This window comes from Rousettus aegyptiacus, unplaced genomic scaffold, assembly GCF_014176215.1.
Source record: "Rousettus aegyptiacus isolate mRouAeg1 unplaced genomic scaffold, mRouAeg1.p scaffold_m13_p_7, whole genome shotgun sequence".
NCBI lineage: Eukaryota > Metazoa > Chordata > Mammalia > Chiroptera > Pteropodidae > Rousettus > Rousettus aegyptiacus.
In genome coordinates this window covers 68801987-68823956 of record NW_023416310.1, presented here as the reverse complement: position 1 = coordinate 68823956, position 21970 = coordinate 68801987, and the positions used below count along the sequence as shown (strand labels likewise).

General features: G+C 33.4%; 1 protein-coding gene across 8 annotated transcripts in view; it reads left to right on the top strand.

Annotated features, from left to right (window-relative positions):
• TSGA10 (testis specific 10) overlaps positions 1–21970 on the top strand; it is a 96456-nt gene that overhangs the window by 37158 nt on the left and 37328 nt on the right. For all 8 annotated transcript variants that reach the window (XR_001596685.2, XM_036224466.1, XM_016143052.2 and 5 more), the window contains exons 10-12: positions 14965–15080; positions 17299–17453; positions 21472–21527. Coding sequence is in view for 7 of the 8 variants with exons in the window: in XM_036224466.1 (XP_036080359.1) it covers positions 14965–15080; positions 17299–17453; positions 21472–21527 (327 nt within the window). In the remaining variant the exon portion in view is untranslated. The remainder of the gene's footprint in view (positions 1–14964; positions 15081–17298; positions 17454–21471; positions 21528–21970) is intronic.

Here is a 21970-nt window from a genome sequence, read left to right as displayed (position 1 = left end):
TCTTCATTTTTGTCACAGTATTTTTTTTCTAGCATTTTCTTCTGATGAGCATACCTTATTTGTGACTCCCTGGATTTGCCTTTCTTTTCAGATTTTGGGGTGGCAATTTGTCCTGCAACTCACTACCCTGATGATTTCATGAAGTCTTTGATTTGCAATTTAATCATCATTTTCTTGTTGTAACAATGGGAATGATGTCTTCTAAGCTCTTTACATTTCAGGGCTGAAGTCATCATAAGTTATTTTTATGTATTTATCTGGTATTCTGCAACCTTACTGAATTTACCTTTTAGTTTTAATAGAACTTTTGTAGATTCCATTTAATTTTCTACATAAACAGTTCATCTGCCAATAAAGATATTTTACTTGTTCAGTCTGCATGCTTTTTGTTCTTTTTCTTGCTTTGTCTCACTGTCTAGAACATCAAGCACACTGTTAAATGGAAATGGTGAAGTGAACATCCTTGTCTTTTTTCACATTTAAGTGGAAAGCATTCAGACTCTCAAAAGTTAGAGATGTTAGCTATAAATTTTTCAAAGTTGTCTTCTATCAGATTGAATAAGTTTCCTTCTATTCCTGGATTACCGAAGTTTTGTTTTGTTTTGTTTTATTTTTCTAGGAATGGATATGCTTTGTCAAATCAGTTAGCGTATATTATACTTTTCATAGATTTCTGGTCTCAGTTAACTACTTTAAGATATTTATATCTATTTTTATATTTAAGATTAGCCAACAATTTGCCTTTCTTGGGGCTGTTTTAAATCAGATTTTGGTATCAAGATAATGTAAACCTTATAATAATAGTCTTTCCAAATCATTTTGTCTTCTTTCAATGCCTAGAAGAATTTGTATAATATTGGAGTTTTAGTACTTGCCTGTGAAGCCATTTAAGTATCAACGTTTCTTTGAGGGATTTTATTTTCTTTAATAGATAAGTAACAAATAGAAATTTCTTCTTATTCCAGTCAGTATGTTTTTTTTAGGCATTTGTCCATTTTCTCTAAATTTTAAAACATCTTTAGGATAATGTTGTTTATAATATCTTTCAATTTTTTAATGTTCACATAATCTGTAGTGATTTCTTCTTTTTCTAGTTTATTGTTTTTAATTATCTCTTCAAAGAACCAACTTTTTGCTTTGGTAATCTTCCCTTTTGTTCATTTTACTATTTCATTAGCTTTTGTTCTTTATTATTTCCTTCTGTTTTCTTTAGATTTACTATTTTTTTCTAATTTTTTCAGATGAATACTTACATTATTACTTTTCAGGCTTTTTTCTCACATAAACGTTTAAGGCCATACATTTTCTTCAAAATACTCCTATGAATGTATCCTACAAGTTTTGTTATGTACTTTTTACTTTATGAAATATTTTCTGAATTCCATTATGACTTCTTATTGGATCCATTATTATTTTAAATATCCAGAAACAATGAATTTTTATTTATCTTTTTGTGATTGATTTCTTGCTTAATTGTTTTTCAGATTTCTGAAATTTATTGTCTTCTACTTTTATGGTAAATTTTTGGTAATGATCTGTATACTTGAGAAATTATAAATTCTGAAATAGTTGGGTACAATGGTTTATATTTGTCCCTTAGTTCAGATTTGTAATCATGTTATTCAAATATTCTATATTTATACTAAATTTTGTGTCTCATTTACAAGAATTTCAGGGAAGGTATTGTCTAAACTTCTGGCTCTAATGTCTCACTTTTTGTTCTCTTTCGAGCCTACCGTAATCTGCCTTTTCTCCCCCACCATTCTATCAGACCTTTTCCCAAGGTAATATTTATTTTCATGGTACTCTCTTTGATGGTCAGTCTTCAGTCTTGTGCTCTCTCTGCCAATTTAAACATTTTCTTCATTTCACACCTGACATACCATGCTCATTCAATCTTTTAAGATCTTTAACTGTCCTAGCTTAGTCTCTTCTGCTACTTCCTTCTCATCTCCATGACCTCCAATTATTGGATGTCCCTGAGGTCAGTCTTTAGACCCCTTTCTTTTGTATCTGTGCTCACCCTCAGTAATCTCATCCAGTCTCATGTATTTACTCTTAACTCTGAAATGTATGTCAGGCCTGGAATTCTCTCTTGAACTTCAAATTTGAATGTCCCACTACCTCCTTTTCATCTTCACTATGATGTCTAATATATATTTCAAAGTTAGCATTTCTAAACCTCAGTTTCTGCTATCCACTGCCCTTTACCCTCTAACACACTCAAATTTGTTCTCTTTCAGTATTCACATCTCAGTAGATGGAAACTCCACTCATACAATTCTTGGTCTGAAACCTGGAAGTGACCCACAGTTTTTCTTTTTATACACCTATATCCAATCCAGTTGATTCTGTCTTTGAAATGGGAATTATTTTTAACACTTTAATATTCTTCTACTGTCTTCTGACTTTCATTATTTCTGCTGAGAAGTCAGTGTAAATTTATTTTTTAAAGATCAGTATCTTATGCTTTATACTATACTCACATTTATCATAGGTTTTATATTGACATATATAAAAGGCAAAGAATTATAAAGAACCCACTTAAAGAGCTATATAATCATAATCCAACTACATTCAATATAGTTAAAATACTGTCATCCCTATTTTCTATTTTGTCACTTGATGGAAAAAGTTATAAATTTTATTTCACGTGTAAACTCCACTTATTAGAAGTTAAGTCATGAGCACACTTCTGCACGTGTCTAGATTTCTATATCTGTCAACTGAGTATAGTGTTTCAGGCCAAATCAGCCAAAAAGAAATGCATCCATTGCTATTTAGGTTTTACCGCTGATAAAAACAAAATCCCCAGGGTTTCAAAACTGGTACTCATTGTCTATGTTTCTGTACTGCATAAATGAAATTTTCTTTCTAAATAGGTGTATTTTAGTATCAGTTTTATTTGTTTGTTTGTTTGTTTGGGTTTCCATGTCAGATAAATCAATACTTAACAAAAACTGAAGTGTTCCCAGCATACTTCCTAGAAGCAGATTTTTAAAAAAAAGTCTGTTCTTGCATCTATGCATCAAATATCTTAAGGTCCAAGAAGTTAGAATTCTCTATGCAGTTGAATGATTGATTAATAGAGCTATCCACGAATAAAATATTAATTTAGGTCTCTGTGTCCAGTGATTCCAAGAGAGGTTTAATTTGAGTTTGGGTTTTTGAGGCTAAAAAGAGTTCAATATTAAAATCTTTTCCAGATGATATGATATTTCTATGTAGGAAGATCCAAAAGAATCAACAAAAAATCTGGAACTAATAAGCAGTTATAACAAGGTTGCAGGATATAAGGTTAATATACAGAGTCGATTGCTTTCCTATATACTAGAAATGAAGAAGTGGAATTTGGAATTAAAACATGATACAATTTATGTTAACCCCCACTAAAGAAATACTTAAATATAAATCTAACAGACTATGTATAAGATATATATGAGGAAAACTACAAAACTCTGGTGAATGAAAGCAAAGTAGGACTATATAAATTTCATGGTTATGGATAGGAAAACAATATTGTCAAGATGTCAGTTCTTCCCAACTTGATCTATAGATTTAGTGCAATGCAAATCAAAATCACAGCAAGTTATTTTGTGGATATCAACAAATAGATTCTAAACTTTATACGAAGAGGTTAAAGAATCACCAACACAATATTGAAGAAAACCAAATTGGAGGGCTCACACTTTCCAGCTTCAAGGCTTACAGTAAAGCTACAGGAATCAAGACAATATGGTACTGGGAAAAGAACAGACAAATAGATCCATGGGATAGCATGGAGAGCTCAGAAATAAACCCACATAAATATAGTTTACTGATCTTGAACAAAGAAACAAAGGTGATACAATGGAGCAAAATAGTCTTTTCAACAAATGGCGCTGGAACAAGTAGACATTCACATGCAAAAATAATAATATATCTTAGACACAGTCATTACATCCTTCAAATTAACTCAAAATGGATTATAGACCTAAATCTGAAATGCAACATTATAAAACCTCTACAAGAAAACAGAAAATCTAGATGACCCTGGGTATGGTAATGACTCTTTAGATACAACACCAAAGGCACAATCCATGGAAGAAATAATTGGTAACTGTCCTTCATTAAATAAGTGACTTCTGCTCTGCAAATGACGATGTCAAGAAAATGAGAAGACTGGGAGAAAATATTTGCAAAAAAAACATCTGCTAAAGGACTGTTATCCAAAATATTCAAAGAACTCTTTAAAAACTCAACAGTAAGAAACCGAACAACCCAATTAAAAAGTGGGCAAAAAACGTTTAACAAACACCTCACCAAAAAAGATACGTAGATGGCAAAGAAGCATGTGAAAAGATGCTCCACATCGTATGTCATCAGGGATATGCAAATTAAAACAACAACGAGATACTATTACATACCTATTAGAATGGCCAAAATTGGAACACTGACAACAAATGCTGGTGAGGATGTGGATGAACAAGAACTCTTATTCATTCATTACTGATGTGAATTCAAAATGGTGCAGCCACTTTGTAAGATAGTTTGGTAGTTTCTTACAAAATTAAACATACTCTTTCTTACCATACGATCCAGCAGTTGTGCTTTTTGGTATTTACCCAAAGGAGTCAGAAACTTATGTCCACACAAAAGCCTACACATGATTTTATAGCATCTTTAATCATAATTTCCCAAACTTGAAAGCAACCAAAGTCTATTGTAAGACCGTAGGCCGAACCAGATGGAAACTATGTGTCAGATCCCATATTAGTGTTTGACAGAGGACCTTCATTATGTGGTTTCTGGCCAGGCAAATTACCTAACAAGACATTTTCCAAAATTGCTTTAAAAATCTGTCATTTATTTATAATTATGTCACGTTTTGTAAAAGAAGCATTCTATTCTGTACACTGAAGTTTATAATAGATGCAGATTTCTCATCTTGAATTTTAAGTCTTAGAGTCATTCCGAGGTAACAAAGCATGAATTTCAGTCTCTGCTTAATAAACTATTGCTTGGAATATTATCTGTTAAAATCTGTTTAGTGAATGTAAACTGTAAAAAAAACAAACAAAAAAACAAAAAAAAAAAACCATAGCCATACATTATAGCTTGGTTTATCAGTGCTATCATCTGTAGAATTTTGTATTTCATTGGTTTGAGTATCTCCAGAGATTCCACGTGACTGTAAACAATTCTCTGTAAAAGCATTTATTTGGGTGTCTCTGAATGAGGCTCCCTTAGAATTGGTAAAAAAAAAAAAAAAAGTACATATCTGAACACTGATGGAACATGTAACTTGAGAAACAAATGGCAGTTTGGTTTGAGAATAAGACTATACAGAGGACTCAAGCAATCCCGTGGTGCAGAAAGTGTAAAGCTGTGTGAGATATAAGACATCCACATCTAATTTTGTAAAATATTAGGTGGACTTTTACCCTTGTTCACTTGTACACCTGCACTAATTGGCACAGCAGCATTAGGATTTTCTGTTTTTGAAAGAGCTTTCCTCTTTGAGAGAGCGTCTTAACCTAGACAAGGATCACTGTTGCCATTGACAAAGGAATTCAATGAACCTGAACCTTGGTTTTTAATACCTCCTACTAAGCCTGCACAGAGGAGTTGGTTGTAAGCCCCCAAATGGGCATTTGAAAAAGCTGTACTAAGTTTAACCAAAGCCCATTAGGTGAAAGCAACTTCCAGATGTCTTGGAGGAGTTGTAGACATGGGAGTTACCAGAGTCTGCTTCAGCTTTATTTCTAAAGATCTATTTCATAAGTGTTTTAGGTGTGGGTTTATTGGTCAGTGATTTAAAGGTCTGATTTGAAAATTTCTGCTTATGCATGTAATTTTCGATTTTCTTTTTTTAAATGGATCCCAGTGTTGTGCAGAGTCTAAAGCTATTTTGGAGAGTACAGGGCTGCAATGCAGTTTAACAGCATGAGGCTAGCCACAGTGCACCCTGGAAGGCTTTGCCACAGTGCTCTGCTCTCTTTTCAGGATGCATTCATTATCATTTGAATTGATGCACTTATTACATTTACGCTTCTTATTTTAGCACACTTTTTTTTTTTTAAGTGCTGTGTTTAACAAGAAAAAAAAAAGTCTGTCAGGGCATTTGAAAAGATTCTTCAGCTAGACCATAGTAGAATTTCACTACATTTTACAATATTTTCTCATTGATTTACTACGCCACCCTGCAGGCTGCGGTTTTCCTGATGCAGGCCATTATTAGGTAGGTCTTGTATTAGATCAGGTGCAGTGCACAGAATGGTGGCCTCCATAGTTCAGGGAAGCTCTCCACCAAAAGCTAAACAAGCTGCCTTGTTTCCATGATGCAAGGAAACAGTGCAGCTCTCCTCATGGCTTCCTATCAGTCAGAATGAGGCACACTTAGCTCTCTTCTGTAGCCACTGTAATATTGGTATTTAAAAAAATTTATTCCAATATTTCAACCTCCCAATTTTTATTATTATTTGAGGATATATATTACCTAGGTATTAATATTTCTACTCTACACACCATATCTTTTAGCTTTCTTGAGTTTTTTTACAACTCTATTAAAGTATAATTGACATACAATATGAGTTAATCACATATATTTAAAAGACACATATAAATTTTGACATATGTATGCACCCATTGAATTATCCCTGTAATCATATAATGAATATATCCTTCATCCCCCAAGGTTTCCTTGTCCTCCTTTGTAATCCTTCTCTCATACTGCCTTTCACCAGACACCCCATCCTCAAGCACTTTCTGTCATTTTTGGTTAGTATTTTATCTAAATGAAATCATACATTCTGTCGAGCTACTTTCACTTAGCATAATTACCTTGAGATTGATTCATGTTGTTATGTCAGTAGTTTATTCATTTTTATTGCTGAGTAGTATTTCATTAGGTCCACCAAATGGACATTTGGTTTGTTTCCAGTTTGGGGCTATAACAAATAGAGCTGCAAATATAAGTCTGTGTGTGTGTGTGTGTGTGTGTGTGTGTGTGTGTGTGTGCGCGCGCGCGCGCGTGTGTGTGTGTGTGTACTTTCATTTCTTTTGGAGAAATAGGATCAGAATGGCTGAGTAAAATGGTGGCTATATGTTTAACTTTTGAAAAAACTGTTTTCCAGAATGGATTAACTATTTTACATTCCCACCAGCAGTGTGTGAGTTCCAGATGCTTTATATTCTTGTCAACACTTGGTTTTGTCTGTCTTCTTAATTTAGTAATACTAGTGGATGTATAGTATCTTATTTTGGTTTTAATTTGCTTTTTCCTGATGATCAGTGATGTTGATCATCTGTTAATTTACTTATTTGCTATCCATATATCTTCTTTAGTGAAGTGTCAGTTCAAATATTGCCCATTTTTAATTGGGGAGTTTATCTTTTTATCATTAACTTATACAAGTCCTTTTTATGGTCTAGGTACAAATTATTTGTCAGATACATGTTTTGCAAATATCTTTTCCAGTGTATAGCTTGTCTTTTTGTTTTGTTAACAGTATCTATTGATAAGCAAAGTGTTTAAATTTTGATGAAGTACAATTTATTAAAATTATTTTTCATTTATGTCACACTTTTCATGCTTTATTTAAGAAATCTTTGCCGAACATGAGGCCATTAAATCTTATTTGCTATGTTTTCTTTTAGAAGTTTTATAATTTCAGCTTACATTTAGGTTAATGGTCCTTTTGAATTAATTTTTGTGTATGTGTAAGATAAAAGTAGAGGTTTGCTTTCATTCGTTTTTTGTTTGTTATATGAATATCCATTGATTCTTATTTGTTAAGATGATCCAGTCATCCACTGAGTTGCTTTAGCATCTTAATGAAAAATTGTATATGTGTGAGTCTGTTTCTGGATTCTCTTCTGCTCCATTGATCTATTTTCCCATCTTTATGATAGTATCTCTCTGTCTTAATAATAGAAGCTTCATAATAAGTCTTAAAATCAGATATTGTGATCCTCCAAATTAGTTTCTTTTCAAAGTTGTTTTGGCTGCCCTAGGTCCTTTACATTTTCCTATAAATTTTAGAATTGTCTTGTCAATGTCTGCAAAATGTTTATTAAGATTTTAATTTTATATCGAACCTGTAGATCAATTTTGGAAAAATTGACTATAAAAAATATTTAGGCTTTTGAGTCATAGACAGAGACTATTTTTCCATTTATTTATGTCTTTTTAAATTTCTCTTAGCAGTGTTTTATAATTTCCAGTGCACAAATTTTGTCATATTTGTTAGTGTACACCTTTTGTCATATTTATACCTGTTTGTATTTTTAATGCTGTTATGAATATTTTTTAAATTTCGGTTTCCTGTTGCTTTTCGCTAGCATATAGAAAATTAATTTTTGTATATTGTGCTTATATTTTGCTATCTTTCTAAACTTTTATTTAAGATAGTTTGTTGTTGTTTGTTTGTTTGTTTGCAGTTCCATTAGCATTTTCTACATAGATTATCACATTGTATGTGAATAAAGAGAGTTTTACTTTTTTTCCCAATCTGACTACCTACTGTTTTCTTTTCCTTGCCTTATTTCATTGGCTAGAACCTCTGGTATAATGTTGAAGTGAAGGAAGAGAACAGTCATTCTAATTTTGTTCTCGATCTTAGGAAGAAGCATTCAATCTTTCACTATTGTGATGTTAGCTGTAGGCTCTTCATTGATGCCTATTATCAGATTGAAAAAGTTATGTTCCTAATTTTCTCAGAGTTCTTATGAAGAGTAGATATTGGATTTTGTCAAATACTATTTTGCATCTGTTGATCAGATCATATGTTTTTTTTTTGTTTTACCTCATTTTTCAGTCTGTTAATATGGTAAATTACATTAATTCTAGGTTGTAAACCAATCTTGCATCCCTGAATTAACTCCACTTGGTCAAGATACATTACAGTTTTTAGATTAGATTAGGTTTACTCAAATTTGTTAAAATTTTTATATGTATGTTTAGGATTTCTCCCAAAAGCTCTGTAGTTTTAACTTTGACATTAGGTCTTTTGTATGTGGTGTATTGTAGGAGTCAAGATTCATTTTTTTTCCCACATGGCAATCCTGTTGTTCCAGTACCAGTGGTTTTCTTTCCTCACTGGATTGTTTTGACATATTTATTGAAAATTGACTATATAATTGTGGGCTTAATTCTGGTTCTCTCTACTTTTTCATAATCTATTTGTTGATCTTTATACTAATACCATACTGTCTTGGTTACTGTAGTGATTACTGGAATAAGTCTTGAAGTTAGGTTTACTAAGTCTTCTAACTTTTCATATTTTCTATTTATTTGTCCTTTCCTACTTCTTCCTGAGAAATTTCCTCAATTTGGTCTTTCAGTTTGCTAACTCATTCATCAACTATATTCATTCTGCTTTTTATGTCAGCTACATTTTTAAATTTCAGCTATTACATTTCTCACATTGGTTACATCTGTTTTTTTCTTGGTTCCTTGTTCATGTTGCTAATATTTTTCTCTTTCTTTTAATATCTTTATTAGTCTAACTTAAAATTATTGATTTACTTACTCTAATATATCTTCCACTATTGGATTCAATAATCAGTAAGTATGTCTTGTTTCTTTTGAAATGGCTTGCTTTTTCAAATGTCTTGTGATTTTGGACTATGATTTTTCTGTGGAGATAAAAATTACTATGTCAGACATTGCTTTTAGAGGAACAGCAGTGTCAGCATCATTGAGTTCAGAGTTTGGGGGATGAAATAGTCCTAAGATGGGAGAGACACTGTAAAATCATAGTCACTTTTTGTCTCACGTAATACCTGCTTTGTCATTTTTTTGCTTGTTGCCACTCTGGGTGAAGCAGCATTAGGAAGCACTTCTTAACAACCTTGGCTGCACATTGGAATCAAATGAGGAACTTTAAAATAAAATAGTGATTCCTAATTCCTGCCCCAAGATTTTTATTTAATTGGTCTAATTGTGCAGCTAGATTTAGAAGTTATTTTACTTCTTAAATTTAAAATAATTACAGATTCACAGAAGTTGCAGAAATACACATAGAGGTTCCACTTACCATTCACTCAGTTTCCCCCAATGATTACATTTTATATAACTATGGTGCAATATCAAAAGCAAGAACTTGACATTGATACAATGTGTATATAGTTTCATGTTATTCTATCACATGTAACCACTGCCACATTCAAGATACTGAATTATTTAATTATCACAAAGATATCACTCATTCTACCTCTTTATAGCCACACTTTCCCTTCCACTCCCTGCCTCCATCCCAAATATCTGGCACTCACTAATATGTTTCTCAGCTCTATAATTTTATTATTTCAAGAATGTGGTATAAAATGGAATCAGATGTGGCTTTTACAATTGGCTTTTCCACTTAGAATAATGCAATTGCGATTCATCCAAGTTCTTGTATGTATCAGTACTTTGCCACTTTTTATTGCTAGTAGTATTGCATGGTATGGATGTACCACAGTTTGTTTAACCATTCATCTGTTGAGGAGTATTTTGATTGTTTCTAGTTTTAGCTATTATAGATAAGATAGACCTTATACATTTACTGTAATTATTTGATATGTTAGGGCTCAAGTCTCCTATGTTATTTTTTTTTGTTCCTTCCTTTTGGTTTTTTATCTGTTTTCTTTTTCCTGCCTTTCTGCGAGTTCAGTTTTTTTAGACTTCCGTTTCAATTATATATAATACATTTGAGTGTCTCTGTTTTGAATGGTTGCTCTAGGTATTACATTATACATACAAAACTCATCACAGTCTATAGGTGTCACATTTGATCGATTTTAGTCTAGAAATCTTGCCTCCCTTTAGTTCCTTTACCCTCCCCCAATTATAATTGTCTTAGTAAATATGGATTTGTTATTCATTCTGCCTAGGACTTTTGTTCTCTTAGTGTCGTTCATGTGTTTCACTGATGTTTGTTTAGTTTAAAATTTCATATACTAGCCATTATATCTTTTAATATTGTTTATTCTCTCCTTCTAGAATATTGATTAAGTAAATATTAAACCTTCTCATCCTATCCTTTTATGTCTTCTAACCTCTCTTTTGTATTTTTTCTATATTTTATCTGTGTTCTATAATAAGTAATTTCCTCTGATCTGTTTTTTTCCAACTAGGTGTCTCTTCAACTGTGTCTATTTTGTTCTTAAACTTATCTATTGACATTATTTTTTTAAAAAATTATTTCAATTATTTTTATTTTCTGAAGTTCTCTTTGGTTCTCTTTTAAAATATTTTTTTTTAAAAAAATGAATTCTGTTATTTTTTTATGTCTTAATATTTAAACAAAACTTTTTATGTTTCTTTTTGATAATACTACAATCTGAAGTTCTTGGGTATCTAATTTAGTATCTGTATCTTTTGACTCCCACTAAGTTTGAGTTGTTTCTCAATGTGTTTTTAAAATTTAAATTGTGAGCTCATTTTCAATAGACCTTTATCTGACTCTTAGTTCTGTGCCTGGGTGGAGGGCATGTCTCCCTAGAGAAGTTTTGTGTTTATTTCTGCCAAGTATTCTAGATGATATGGCCATCCACAATTCAAAACCCAATAATTATATAGAATCAGATTTTATTTTGATTTTTTATTTTGAGTTTAAGAATTCTCAAGGAATGGGAGAAGGAAAAAAAATGGAGTAGATGATAGAGGCTTTGTTCATCCCTCTGGCGACCAAATCAAAGTTGTGACAGAAACAAGGAGCAGCAGCAAGGAAAAATCACCTGAGATCTAGATGAACAAGCTATACAACTAGGGAGAAATTCAAGAATCACCCTGCAATGGCAGAAGGTAGAACAGAGCAAGGACGTGGGGCTGCCCAGATCTCAAGTGGCTGAGTGAGACAGAAGCTGCAGCAGTGGCAGAAGCCTCTTAAAAGGGCTGTGTCCATAAGCGGATTTTCGTGGTGATGGACCTGCTTGCTCTGGGCACCAGTGCTGATTCGGCTGTGCACAGGAGCACTGGGGACGACATTGTTGGAGTGAGGACCCAGGAGAGACTCATTCTGTACAGAAGTGCCAGTGGTATCCATTGTTCCCTGTTGAGCCCTCCCCGCTACCAGTGCTCCTGACATAGCACCACCGTAACGGAGATGTCATCAAACTGGATAACAGAGGTCGCTCTGCCCAGAGGATTTCCTGAAACCCCTCCTCCTCCAAATGGAGCCCCACCCAAGCCACACTCATGTATATCCTCAGTGAATCAAGCGCTCCTTGCTGAGCAGTGCCTAGACTCACTGCTGGCCTCGGTTTCTGGTGTGACCTTTTGAGGCAACTATAAGCATAGCATCTGTGGATTGCTTGCTAAATCTTAATAGGTGGCCCCATAGGCATAGAGGCTTGGGCTAAGTTCGGCCTGCAGGTAAACTCCTCTCAGGACTGTGGGACACTTACTTCACAAATCCATACTAATAAGACTGGGAGACTTAGAAGCTTTGCTTAGTACACAGAAGCAGACATGGAAAGGTAGCCAAAATGGGAAGACAAAGAAGCAGAAACCATGTGAGAGAACAGAAGAGAGATCCAGAGATAATGGAGTCAAGCAATCTAAAAGATGCAGAGTTCAAAACACTGGTTATAAAGATGCTCAATGAACTTTTGGGAAGTATAGATAAATTCAGTGAGAACTTCAACAAAGAGGTAAAAAACATAAAAGTGGAAATGGAAGTTATAAAAGGGAACCAGTCTGAGATGAAGAACACATTATCTGAGATGAAAAGTGTATTAAATGGAATAAACAGAGGAATAAACAAAATGAATAAAGAAAAGGATCAAATGCCCTATCTTGAGGATGGAAAAGCCAAGAACATGCAATCAGAATGGCAAGAGATAAGATGCCAAAACTATAAAAATAATTTAAGGAGCATATGGAACATTATTAAGGGTCCAAATATTCATCTGTTTGGCATAACTGAAGAAAATTAAGATGTTGGACAGCTGTTTGATGAAATAATGATGGAAAACTTCCCTAACCTGGTGAAAGAAATGGACATAAAACCCCAGGAAGCTCAGAGAATTCCAAAAATCAAGGATACAAAGAGGCCCATACCAAGACACATTATAATTAAAATGCCAAAGATTAAATATAAAGATAGAATATTAAAAGCAGCAAGCGAAAAACAGTTATTTATAAGAAAACACCCATAAGACTGGCAGCTGATTTCTCAAACTATGCAGTACAGAAGGGCTTGCAAAAAAATTTTTGACAGGATAAAGACCCAGGATCTACAACCAAGAATAATTTATCCAGCAAATCTATCATTTAGAGTTGATGGACAGATAAAGAGCTTCCCAGACAAAAATAAGCTGAAGGAATTTATCACCACCAAGCCAGTATTACAGGAAATGTTGGAGGGACTTCTTTAAGAAGGAAAAATGTATCAAAAACAGGAATAAAGAATGATAACAACTACATTCCTGTCAATAAGTAACCTAAATTGAAAAGAATTAAGTGCTCCAACCAAAAGATAGAGTGACCGAAAGGATAAGAAAATTAGACCCCTACATATGCTGCCTACAAAAGACTTACTTCAGATTAAAAGGACATAGACTAAAAGGAAGGGAATGGAAAAAGATATTGCTTTGATGGACCTAGAAGTTAAGTCAGATAGAGAAAGATAAAGACTATATGATTTCACTTATATGAGGATCTAAGGAATAAAAGAACAAACTAATCAAAAATAGACTCCAAATATAGTGGACAATTTGGTGATGGACAGAGGGGAGTGGTGTTTGGGGGCTGGGAGAGTGGGGTGAAGGATTAAAGAAGTATAAATTATTAGCTGATAGATGGTCACAGGATCGGGAGCATAGCATAGGAAATGCAGTTAGCATTAATACGTTGGCTAGGTGGAGGGTCAGAGGTAGGAGGGAGGAATTGAGGGGATTGTTTTGCAAACTATATAGATGTCTAACCAATGTTCTGTATACTTGAAACTATTTAAAAGAAATAAATTTAAAAACAAATCAAGGAGAAACCAAAATAAAGAAATTTCCCAAGGAATACTTTTAGCTGTTGTTATTACCCTGAGCCTAGCAAATGGTTGATAAGCTGATTTTTTCTAGTCTGACCTTTCAACTAATGTTATAGTCCTCAATGGCTTTATCTGGAGGGTCTTAATTCTAATACTTGTGTTACAGATAACTCTATGGCTTCATCTCCTGTTCCTGAGTTTAAACGCAAGACTACTGGGACAGTCCGACCCTAACCATATCTAACATGACATCAGTTTATAGTCATTGCTCTAATTTGACCCCAGGGGACTTTCCTTTCAAATTCTTATACATTTTGCTATACACTTAAAAGGATGCTTCTTTTATTTTATTCAGTATGCCTCAAGTGTTTTGTGGCAAGAAGACTTTTAGATTATCTAGTTTTTATATTGCTACAAGTTATATTCTGTTTATTTGTTTACTGACTATAAACCCCTTGAGGCAGGGCCAGTGCCCACCTGGTCCATGATAGTTTCCTCAGTATTTTGTGCCTGGTACATCAGTGTTAATGGAATGAATGGGATGCTGTTTCTTATGGATGTACTTATAATAGTGAAGGACTGAATTGAACCTAAATGTCTAATAATAAGTGGTTATTTGCTTAAAAATAAATGATTATTACTCATTTTTTGGGCAAAAAATGATGATTTGGAGAGTTTTATTATATAAGACTGAAAAATATTAAAGATTAAGTGTAAGTTGAAAAAATCAAGATTCAGTTTTGATTTTATAGTGTGTTAACTATAAATAAGCAAAGAAAAAAAAAATACTGAAAACGGAATACCAAAATGCTAATAGTAGTTTATATTGGAGTAGTGTATTAAGGATTCTTTTTTACCCTTTATTCTTCAAACTTCCTATAAATGGTTTTATAATGAAAATACTAAAAGGAAAAAAGTATATTAGTGTCCTTAAAAGTTTTTCTATCTAAATACACTAAAAAGCTGATATAACATAAAAATTTCAGAATTAGTTTTATTAAAATGTTTACAGACTTTTATATGAAAACACAGAAAAAGATCTTTCTGATACTCAGCGACACCTTGCCAAGAAAAAATATGAGCTACAGCTTACTCAGGAGAAAATTATGTGCTTGGATGAAAAAATTGGTGAGTTTTTTTTTTTCTGATATTACTTTTTCTTTAAGTATGGTAGAAATGTTTTCTTCAGTTATAACATAGATAAACTTGGAAATAGGCCCTTAAATTAAAAGTTAATGAATTAAATGCCTTTTTCTTTAATAGTAAAATTTTTTTACTAATATTTAAGACCAAAAATACTTATATATGGCTTCATATTTTTCAGTGAAAAAATAACTAAACAAAGCAGCAACACTGTAAATTTATGATGATCACTTTTAAATTGAGAAGTTTTTGTATTAGCTTGTGGTTTGTTATAGCTGTTGTAATGAAACTTATTATTTGTATATTATTTTTTGTGGAATGTGTACATATATTTTGCTAAATCTATGGTATTGGGTTTACAGAGAAAATTATTTTTATAAAATCTCCTATTTATGTTTATGTTTATGACCAGTGGTCTCTATGAAAGTATGGTCATAACCCAATCTCCTTATAACTGTAAAGTAAAATTTTCTTCAGGACTATATAAGAACCCATTTTAAAACTGAGGAAATGTTTTTAACATTTGCTTTTATGCAGTTCAGAAGCGTCTGGCATGAATAATTAAGTGGGTAGAGGTGCTTTTAATTTAGATAGGAAATATTTTAAAAGAAATACAAAAGGGGACTATTGAAGAACTCATTTTTGGATATTTTAAGTCCAAGTACAAATTTAAGGTAAGCAGTTAAAGAAGTAAGTTTTTTTTTATCGCAAAAGAGAAATCTAAGCTAAAGATATACATTTGGGACACATTAGCATATAAATGATATTTTAAAACCACAACATCACCTAGGGGAAATATAGACAATGAGGAGAAGAGGACCCAGGACTGAGTAAGAAGAAACCAAAGAAGTAGGAAGAAAACCCAGAAGTGAGTGTTGTTTTGGGAGGCAAGAGAGCAAAATATTTTAAAAAGGAGGTTATCATCAATTGTCAGATACTTTTGAGAAGCAAAATAAGATAAGGATGAAAAAATATTGATTGGATTTGGCATAGTGGAAATTTTGGTACTTTGACGAAGTTTGACTGGAGTATTGGATGTGGAGTAAGTTGAGGAATGAATGGGAAGTGAGGAAGTATAGACAGGAGAGAACAGAAGTGTCATTAGAAGTTTGGCTACCAAGAGTAGCAGAAAAATGGGGTGGTCCTGGGAGACACTAGAGCTGTTTCAGAGCTTTTTTATTTATTTTATGCCACCTGGAATGAACTCAGATATCAGAACACCCAAAACATATGCTCTATCTTAAAGACAGTACTGCCTAGAAAAGGGGCATGATGCACTCTCAGGTGCTAGATAGCTCATCCTCTTGGTGTATGGCATTGCCTCTCAGCGCTGCACTGGAGGGCCATTGGCAGGGGTTTACCTCGAGGTCTGGTCTAGCGGAGCTTCCCCTGTGGAGCTTTAGACCAGTGGCTTCCAAACTCTGCTATGAGTGTATCTATCCATATCTTGGATAGAATATGGCCAGAGCTTTTGTGTCTTTACCAATCTCCTCGATCTTGTGTGCATTAGAGTCATGTGAAAGGAGTGCTTGTTAAAATGTAAGTGCTCTGTCCACTCAGAATTTCTAATTCAGTACATCTGGGCTTCCCAGAGGGGGCTGATGGTGCTGGTTGAGAATCCATAATTTGCAAACCACTGTTGTCTACCAGACACTCAGCCCTCAGCCCAGACTCAGCTTGCCAGTGTTCTCACAGATCAAATCAGACTTCCTGTGGTGATATTTTTTTCTAGGAATTTTTATACCACTACTTTAAAAAACTCAGAATATTAGAAGACATTTGACTCTGAAGATGACCTAATTGAATATTTTATTAGGATCTGTTACAAACTTATATACAACAGTGATTCTAGGCTAGAGAGAAGGGAAATTAGAGAGGGAAATGGTTGTTTTAATGTTCCACCCACCCTCTCCTCCCCCACCACATATGTAAATCTACTTTGAGAACTTGTGATGTAGAGCTTTCCTTTGATGATCTAATTCAAATGTGTTAATTGCGCTTTTACATTTATGAGTCATTTAGAATTTCATGACTCATCTTGGTTTTCAATCACAACAAAGCCATTTTTTATTTGGGATACAATACTTATTTTTAGTCATTGAATATAATAGAGGAGAACTTACTTTGAAAAGTATTTCAACCAGCATGAACTGGAACAAAATAGATCTTGACTAAAACAGTGTCTTTGTGATTATATATTTAGATAATTTTACAAGGCAAAGTATTGCTCAGCGAGAAGAAATCGGCATTCTTGGTGCAACCCTCAACGATCTGGCTAAAGAGAAGGAATGCCTGCAAGCATGTCTGGATAAAAAATCTGAGAATATTGCATCCCTTGGAGAGAGTTTGGCGATGAAAGTATGTTCCAAGAACTGCGGTTTAAGAGAAATGTTTGCACTTGAATCTGAATAAAATAATAGGATTTTCTCAATTTTTTCTAGAGAGCTGAAACTTTAAAATCTGAGTTTGAAATATTTCGAGATAGTCTTAAGAAATATGAGTTCAAATCCACTAGCTAATATTTTTTTCCAATAATATGTATTATTTATTTATTTATCTTAATTTTTCTTTGTGGTGACATTGGTTAACGAAATCCAATAAGTTTCAGCTGTACACTTTAACAGTAAGGCGTATATATATTTACTCTGTGTTACTAGCTAATATTTTTAAATTGATTTCTCATCAATTTTCGATTAGCATTCACTGACAGCTAATTCAAATGTCAAACCATGGAGCATGATAATAAAGCAGAGAGATGGATTTCTTTTGAAAAGCACACCAGAACTTATATTTTTCAGGTGGCTACCTTGGGACTCAATATGTTTATTACATTTAAACTGCCTTTGTAATTGTGTTCAGAACAAGGAGCACATTTTTACATCGCCCTAATTAGCCTTTGAGACTAAATCAGATGCAACTGGTGCATAAAACTGGATGATAATCTCCATCCTTTGGTTTTTGTTGTTCAAACAACAGCAACAGAAAAGGTGTTGCCTAAAAGGCAGGGAAATATCAATACCCTTTTCTAACTCATAAACTAACTGATTCTGAAGGCAGCTCCTAAACTGTTTTCTACAAATGTCTTAAGGAAAGGCAGCATCATTGGAATAAGGCCCTTCCCCTCACTGCAGGAACTCTTTCATTCCTTTATCTATCCAGTCAGCAAACAGTTATTGACATGTACTAGATATTATGCTAGACACTGAGGAGGACTGGGCACACTTTCCAAAACCTATAGTTTAATTGGGAAAAAGATAAATAAAGATGCTATTATGATAGAATGTGCAAAGTGCCGTAATGATATCTGCACAAAGTACTGTTGGAGGTGTGCAGAAACACACCTGGTTTGGCCTAGGGGTTCAATTAGGGGAGGAGGAAGATCAAGATAGCTTTCATGAGGTGATGGTGCTTGGACTGCCCTGGCAGATGTGTAGATATTAACCAGGAAAAGATTTAGATAAAGGGTCAGTGAGAGAAAGGGCAACCCAGAGTGACAGAACGGCTTATCTGAAAGCATAGTTGTTTCAAAAGAGTATTTCGTGAGATGTCTTGATAGCTTAGTATGTCCAGAGAATAGATTTGCAAAGGGGTGGATATGGGGGCAGGGATGGGGAGGGCAAAGATAAGATGGGATAGACAGCAACAAATAATAAAAATACATATGATTGCAGTTTAGACTCTATAATCATAGATAGAGAAAATTATTAAAATAACATAAATAAAATATTACGATTAGATCTTTTTAAAAAACAAATATTCTGACACTTGTTAATCCGAGTAAAAGATGGATTATAGAGATGTGAGAATAGTGACAAGGACACTGGTTAGGAGTAAAATAAGAACCGTATTAGGACAGTGGCAGTATGTGTGAGAGAAATAGATCTGTTTTCAGGAGATAAGACTAATAGGATTTGCTTTCTGATTTCAGAATTACATGAATAGTTGCTGTGCATAGAGTAGGAAACATAGGAAATAGAATAGGCTTAAAGGGGAAGATTACTGGCACGTCTTTGGGACATGTAGTTGAACTATTTGTAGGCTTTTGGATTTTTCGGTTCTGAGAGAAAATAGAATTGAAGTTAATAGATGTGGGGATCATGGACGTAACTGAAGCCATCAATGTACATGAGATAGTAAATTTTAGTACATTTGTTGAAAAGGCTGATTTGTTACTTTATACATTATACCTTAATATTTTTTAAACTTTTTGGCTTTTGGGGGGTGGAATTTTGATTCTCACTTTATTCGAACCACTTTTTGAATACTTAAACATGATTTTTTAAAAAAAACACTAACATTTAGAAACAAATTATTCAGATATTTCTGAATCTCAATTCCATCTGCTATATCTGACATTTCTCATTTCTTCCTTTCTTCTAACTGTACCAACATTATTTTAAATGAATATTGAATTGCAAGTCCATTTCAAATCAAGAACTTTGTATAAGATTGTGAACATAAACACAACCATCCTCTGAAAGGAAAATAACTTTTTAAAACTGTTAGAAATTTGAAAGAGGAAATGTTCTCTACCATGATATTCCAGAGCCGAGTTTGAAAACACCCTGCAGTGAAAAGCAGTAGTTTTACAGGCTTATCTGGAGATTACAGAAATCAATTCCTAGAAAAGTCTATACTCAGTGAATAAGGTGAAATTTCTTCTGGTAATCATAGTTTAAAAAGGTGTCCAACTATGTCCTATCAGTTGCAGTTAAAAAAAAAATAGCAAATTCACAGATTTTTTGAGTAATAAAAGCCAGAATTATTTGTATAAAATTTTAGTTTATTTTTTTCTAAGTTGTTTTATGACCATCCTGTCCAGATTGAATTTTTAACAATTACCTTCAGTCTGTCTCTGGACATATATATTGAGATTGTTCAAGAAATATTAAATTGATGGTACAGATTTTCACAGTTCAAGAAATAGTAGTATTCAGTCCATATTAAGAGAAAATAGGGCTAACAGGATATATTACCAGATTCCAACCAGTGATTTTGTTGCCCTGGATACGTTATAATGTTAGAGAATCTTACTTTCAAGACGAATTTCTGTTAAAGTCCTTTTTAAGCTTATAAAAAATATTTAAAGCTTAACCAAATAATGGGTTTCAGAAACATCAGAAGTTCAATTAGGTTTTCAGAATTTATTTAGAAATGTAATAAATTATATTTTAAAACCATGTGTAAATATTCCATTTTAAGCAATATTTTCTCTGAGTTTTTCCTTCATTGACTTGTGCTTCCTAAAGGGGTGTAACTGTTTTGCTAATGGATATTTTAACCATACTTCAATAGCCATTACTGCCTGGTATGGAATCCGCACCATTCTACCAGAAAGCAGGAAGGGAAACCAGAGCTAAAAGTACCCTGGGGAGGAGGACATGAATAAAGGAAAATCAAACACACGCGCGCGCGCACACACACACACAGACACACACACACACACACACACCTAACTCTGTCTCTAATAAACAGGTAATAAACAGGAACAGAACTGGTTCGGAAAAATAGATTTAGTTTTTCATCCTGTTACTTGGTTACCAAGAATTTGAAAATTCAAAGAGTAAAGTGAAATCTTTAGTGAAAGGACAATTTTCCTACTTTTTGGGGCTAATGTTAGCCTAAGTATCTGTACTAGTATCTGTAACTGTTCAGATCAAGGAGAGTTTTGAAAAGAGATGCTGTGGGAATGGTATTGATGGCACAAAGATATTCACACCCATTTTAGCCTTGACTGACCCCAGTAGTTCTACTCCCTTACCACACCCTTAAAAAGGGAGACTGTCAATAGTATTTTTCTTTTTATACCTTTGTTCTAGAGCTAATACTTATCTCCTTATTAACTCACACCTAAACTTAATAATATCCTTTATATATCCATTTAGCAGCTTTTTGCTATTGATGACTAATATAATAATATACTTGATCAATGTTATTATTTTTAAGAACTAGATTTAGTTTTACATGATTCATTTTTTTATAATATGAAGTAAGAAAGTGAATCAGTCCTTTTGCTGATATAATACACCTCAGTGCCAGACCATTGGTTTGTCTCCAAATGCAGAGTGCTTATGGGGGTCTCATGTTGCTGAGTAACTGCACAAAACAGCTTTTAAGAAAGCATTTGATATATTAATCTCATATCGGTTTACCCAAGTATAGTCTTCAATGACCATAATCTATTGTTTTTATCCAGTACAGGTATTTGCATTTATATGTTAGGCTTTAGTTTTAAAGTGTAGAAAAAAATACAGAATAAATGTTTAAACCCAAATGGAAATCAAAAAGAGTGGGGGAAATTTCTTTTCGTTCACTCAGTTTTAACAGAATAACAGTTTAAGATAATTTTTATTTAATACTTATATTACTTTTCAAGGAAAAGACCATTTCAGGCATGAAGAATATCATTGCTGAGATGGAACAGGCATCAAGGTAAATCATCCATTTGACAAGAATTTGTGTGCTTTTTAGGGCAAAGTACTGTGTTAGGTACAAAGATAGTAAGAAACAAGGGACTTAGTGTTATTTATATATAAGATGATAACTTTCTTAATATCTTAAGAAAGAAGGACTAAGTCTGTGTAAGGAAATAAAGGAGGACATGATGTTTGCCAGGTGAAAGAAAGGGAAGGGCATTTAGGTTGAAAGGATAGCAAAGAACCACAAAGAACCACAGAGCCTCTCAAATGACAAGTAGGTGAGTGTACTGAAATTCAAAGTGTAAGAGGAGATGTGACGGGAGGAAAGGCTGAACAGGCAGGCAGAGGCTTATGTTAAAAATAAATGAGCCTTGATTTTATCTTTAAAGATAAAAAATATTCTGGCACTTATAATCCACAGGCAATAAGAAGTCATTAAAAATTTTGAGGCTATCG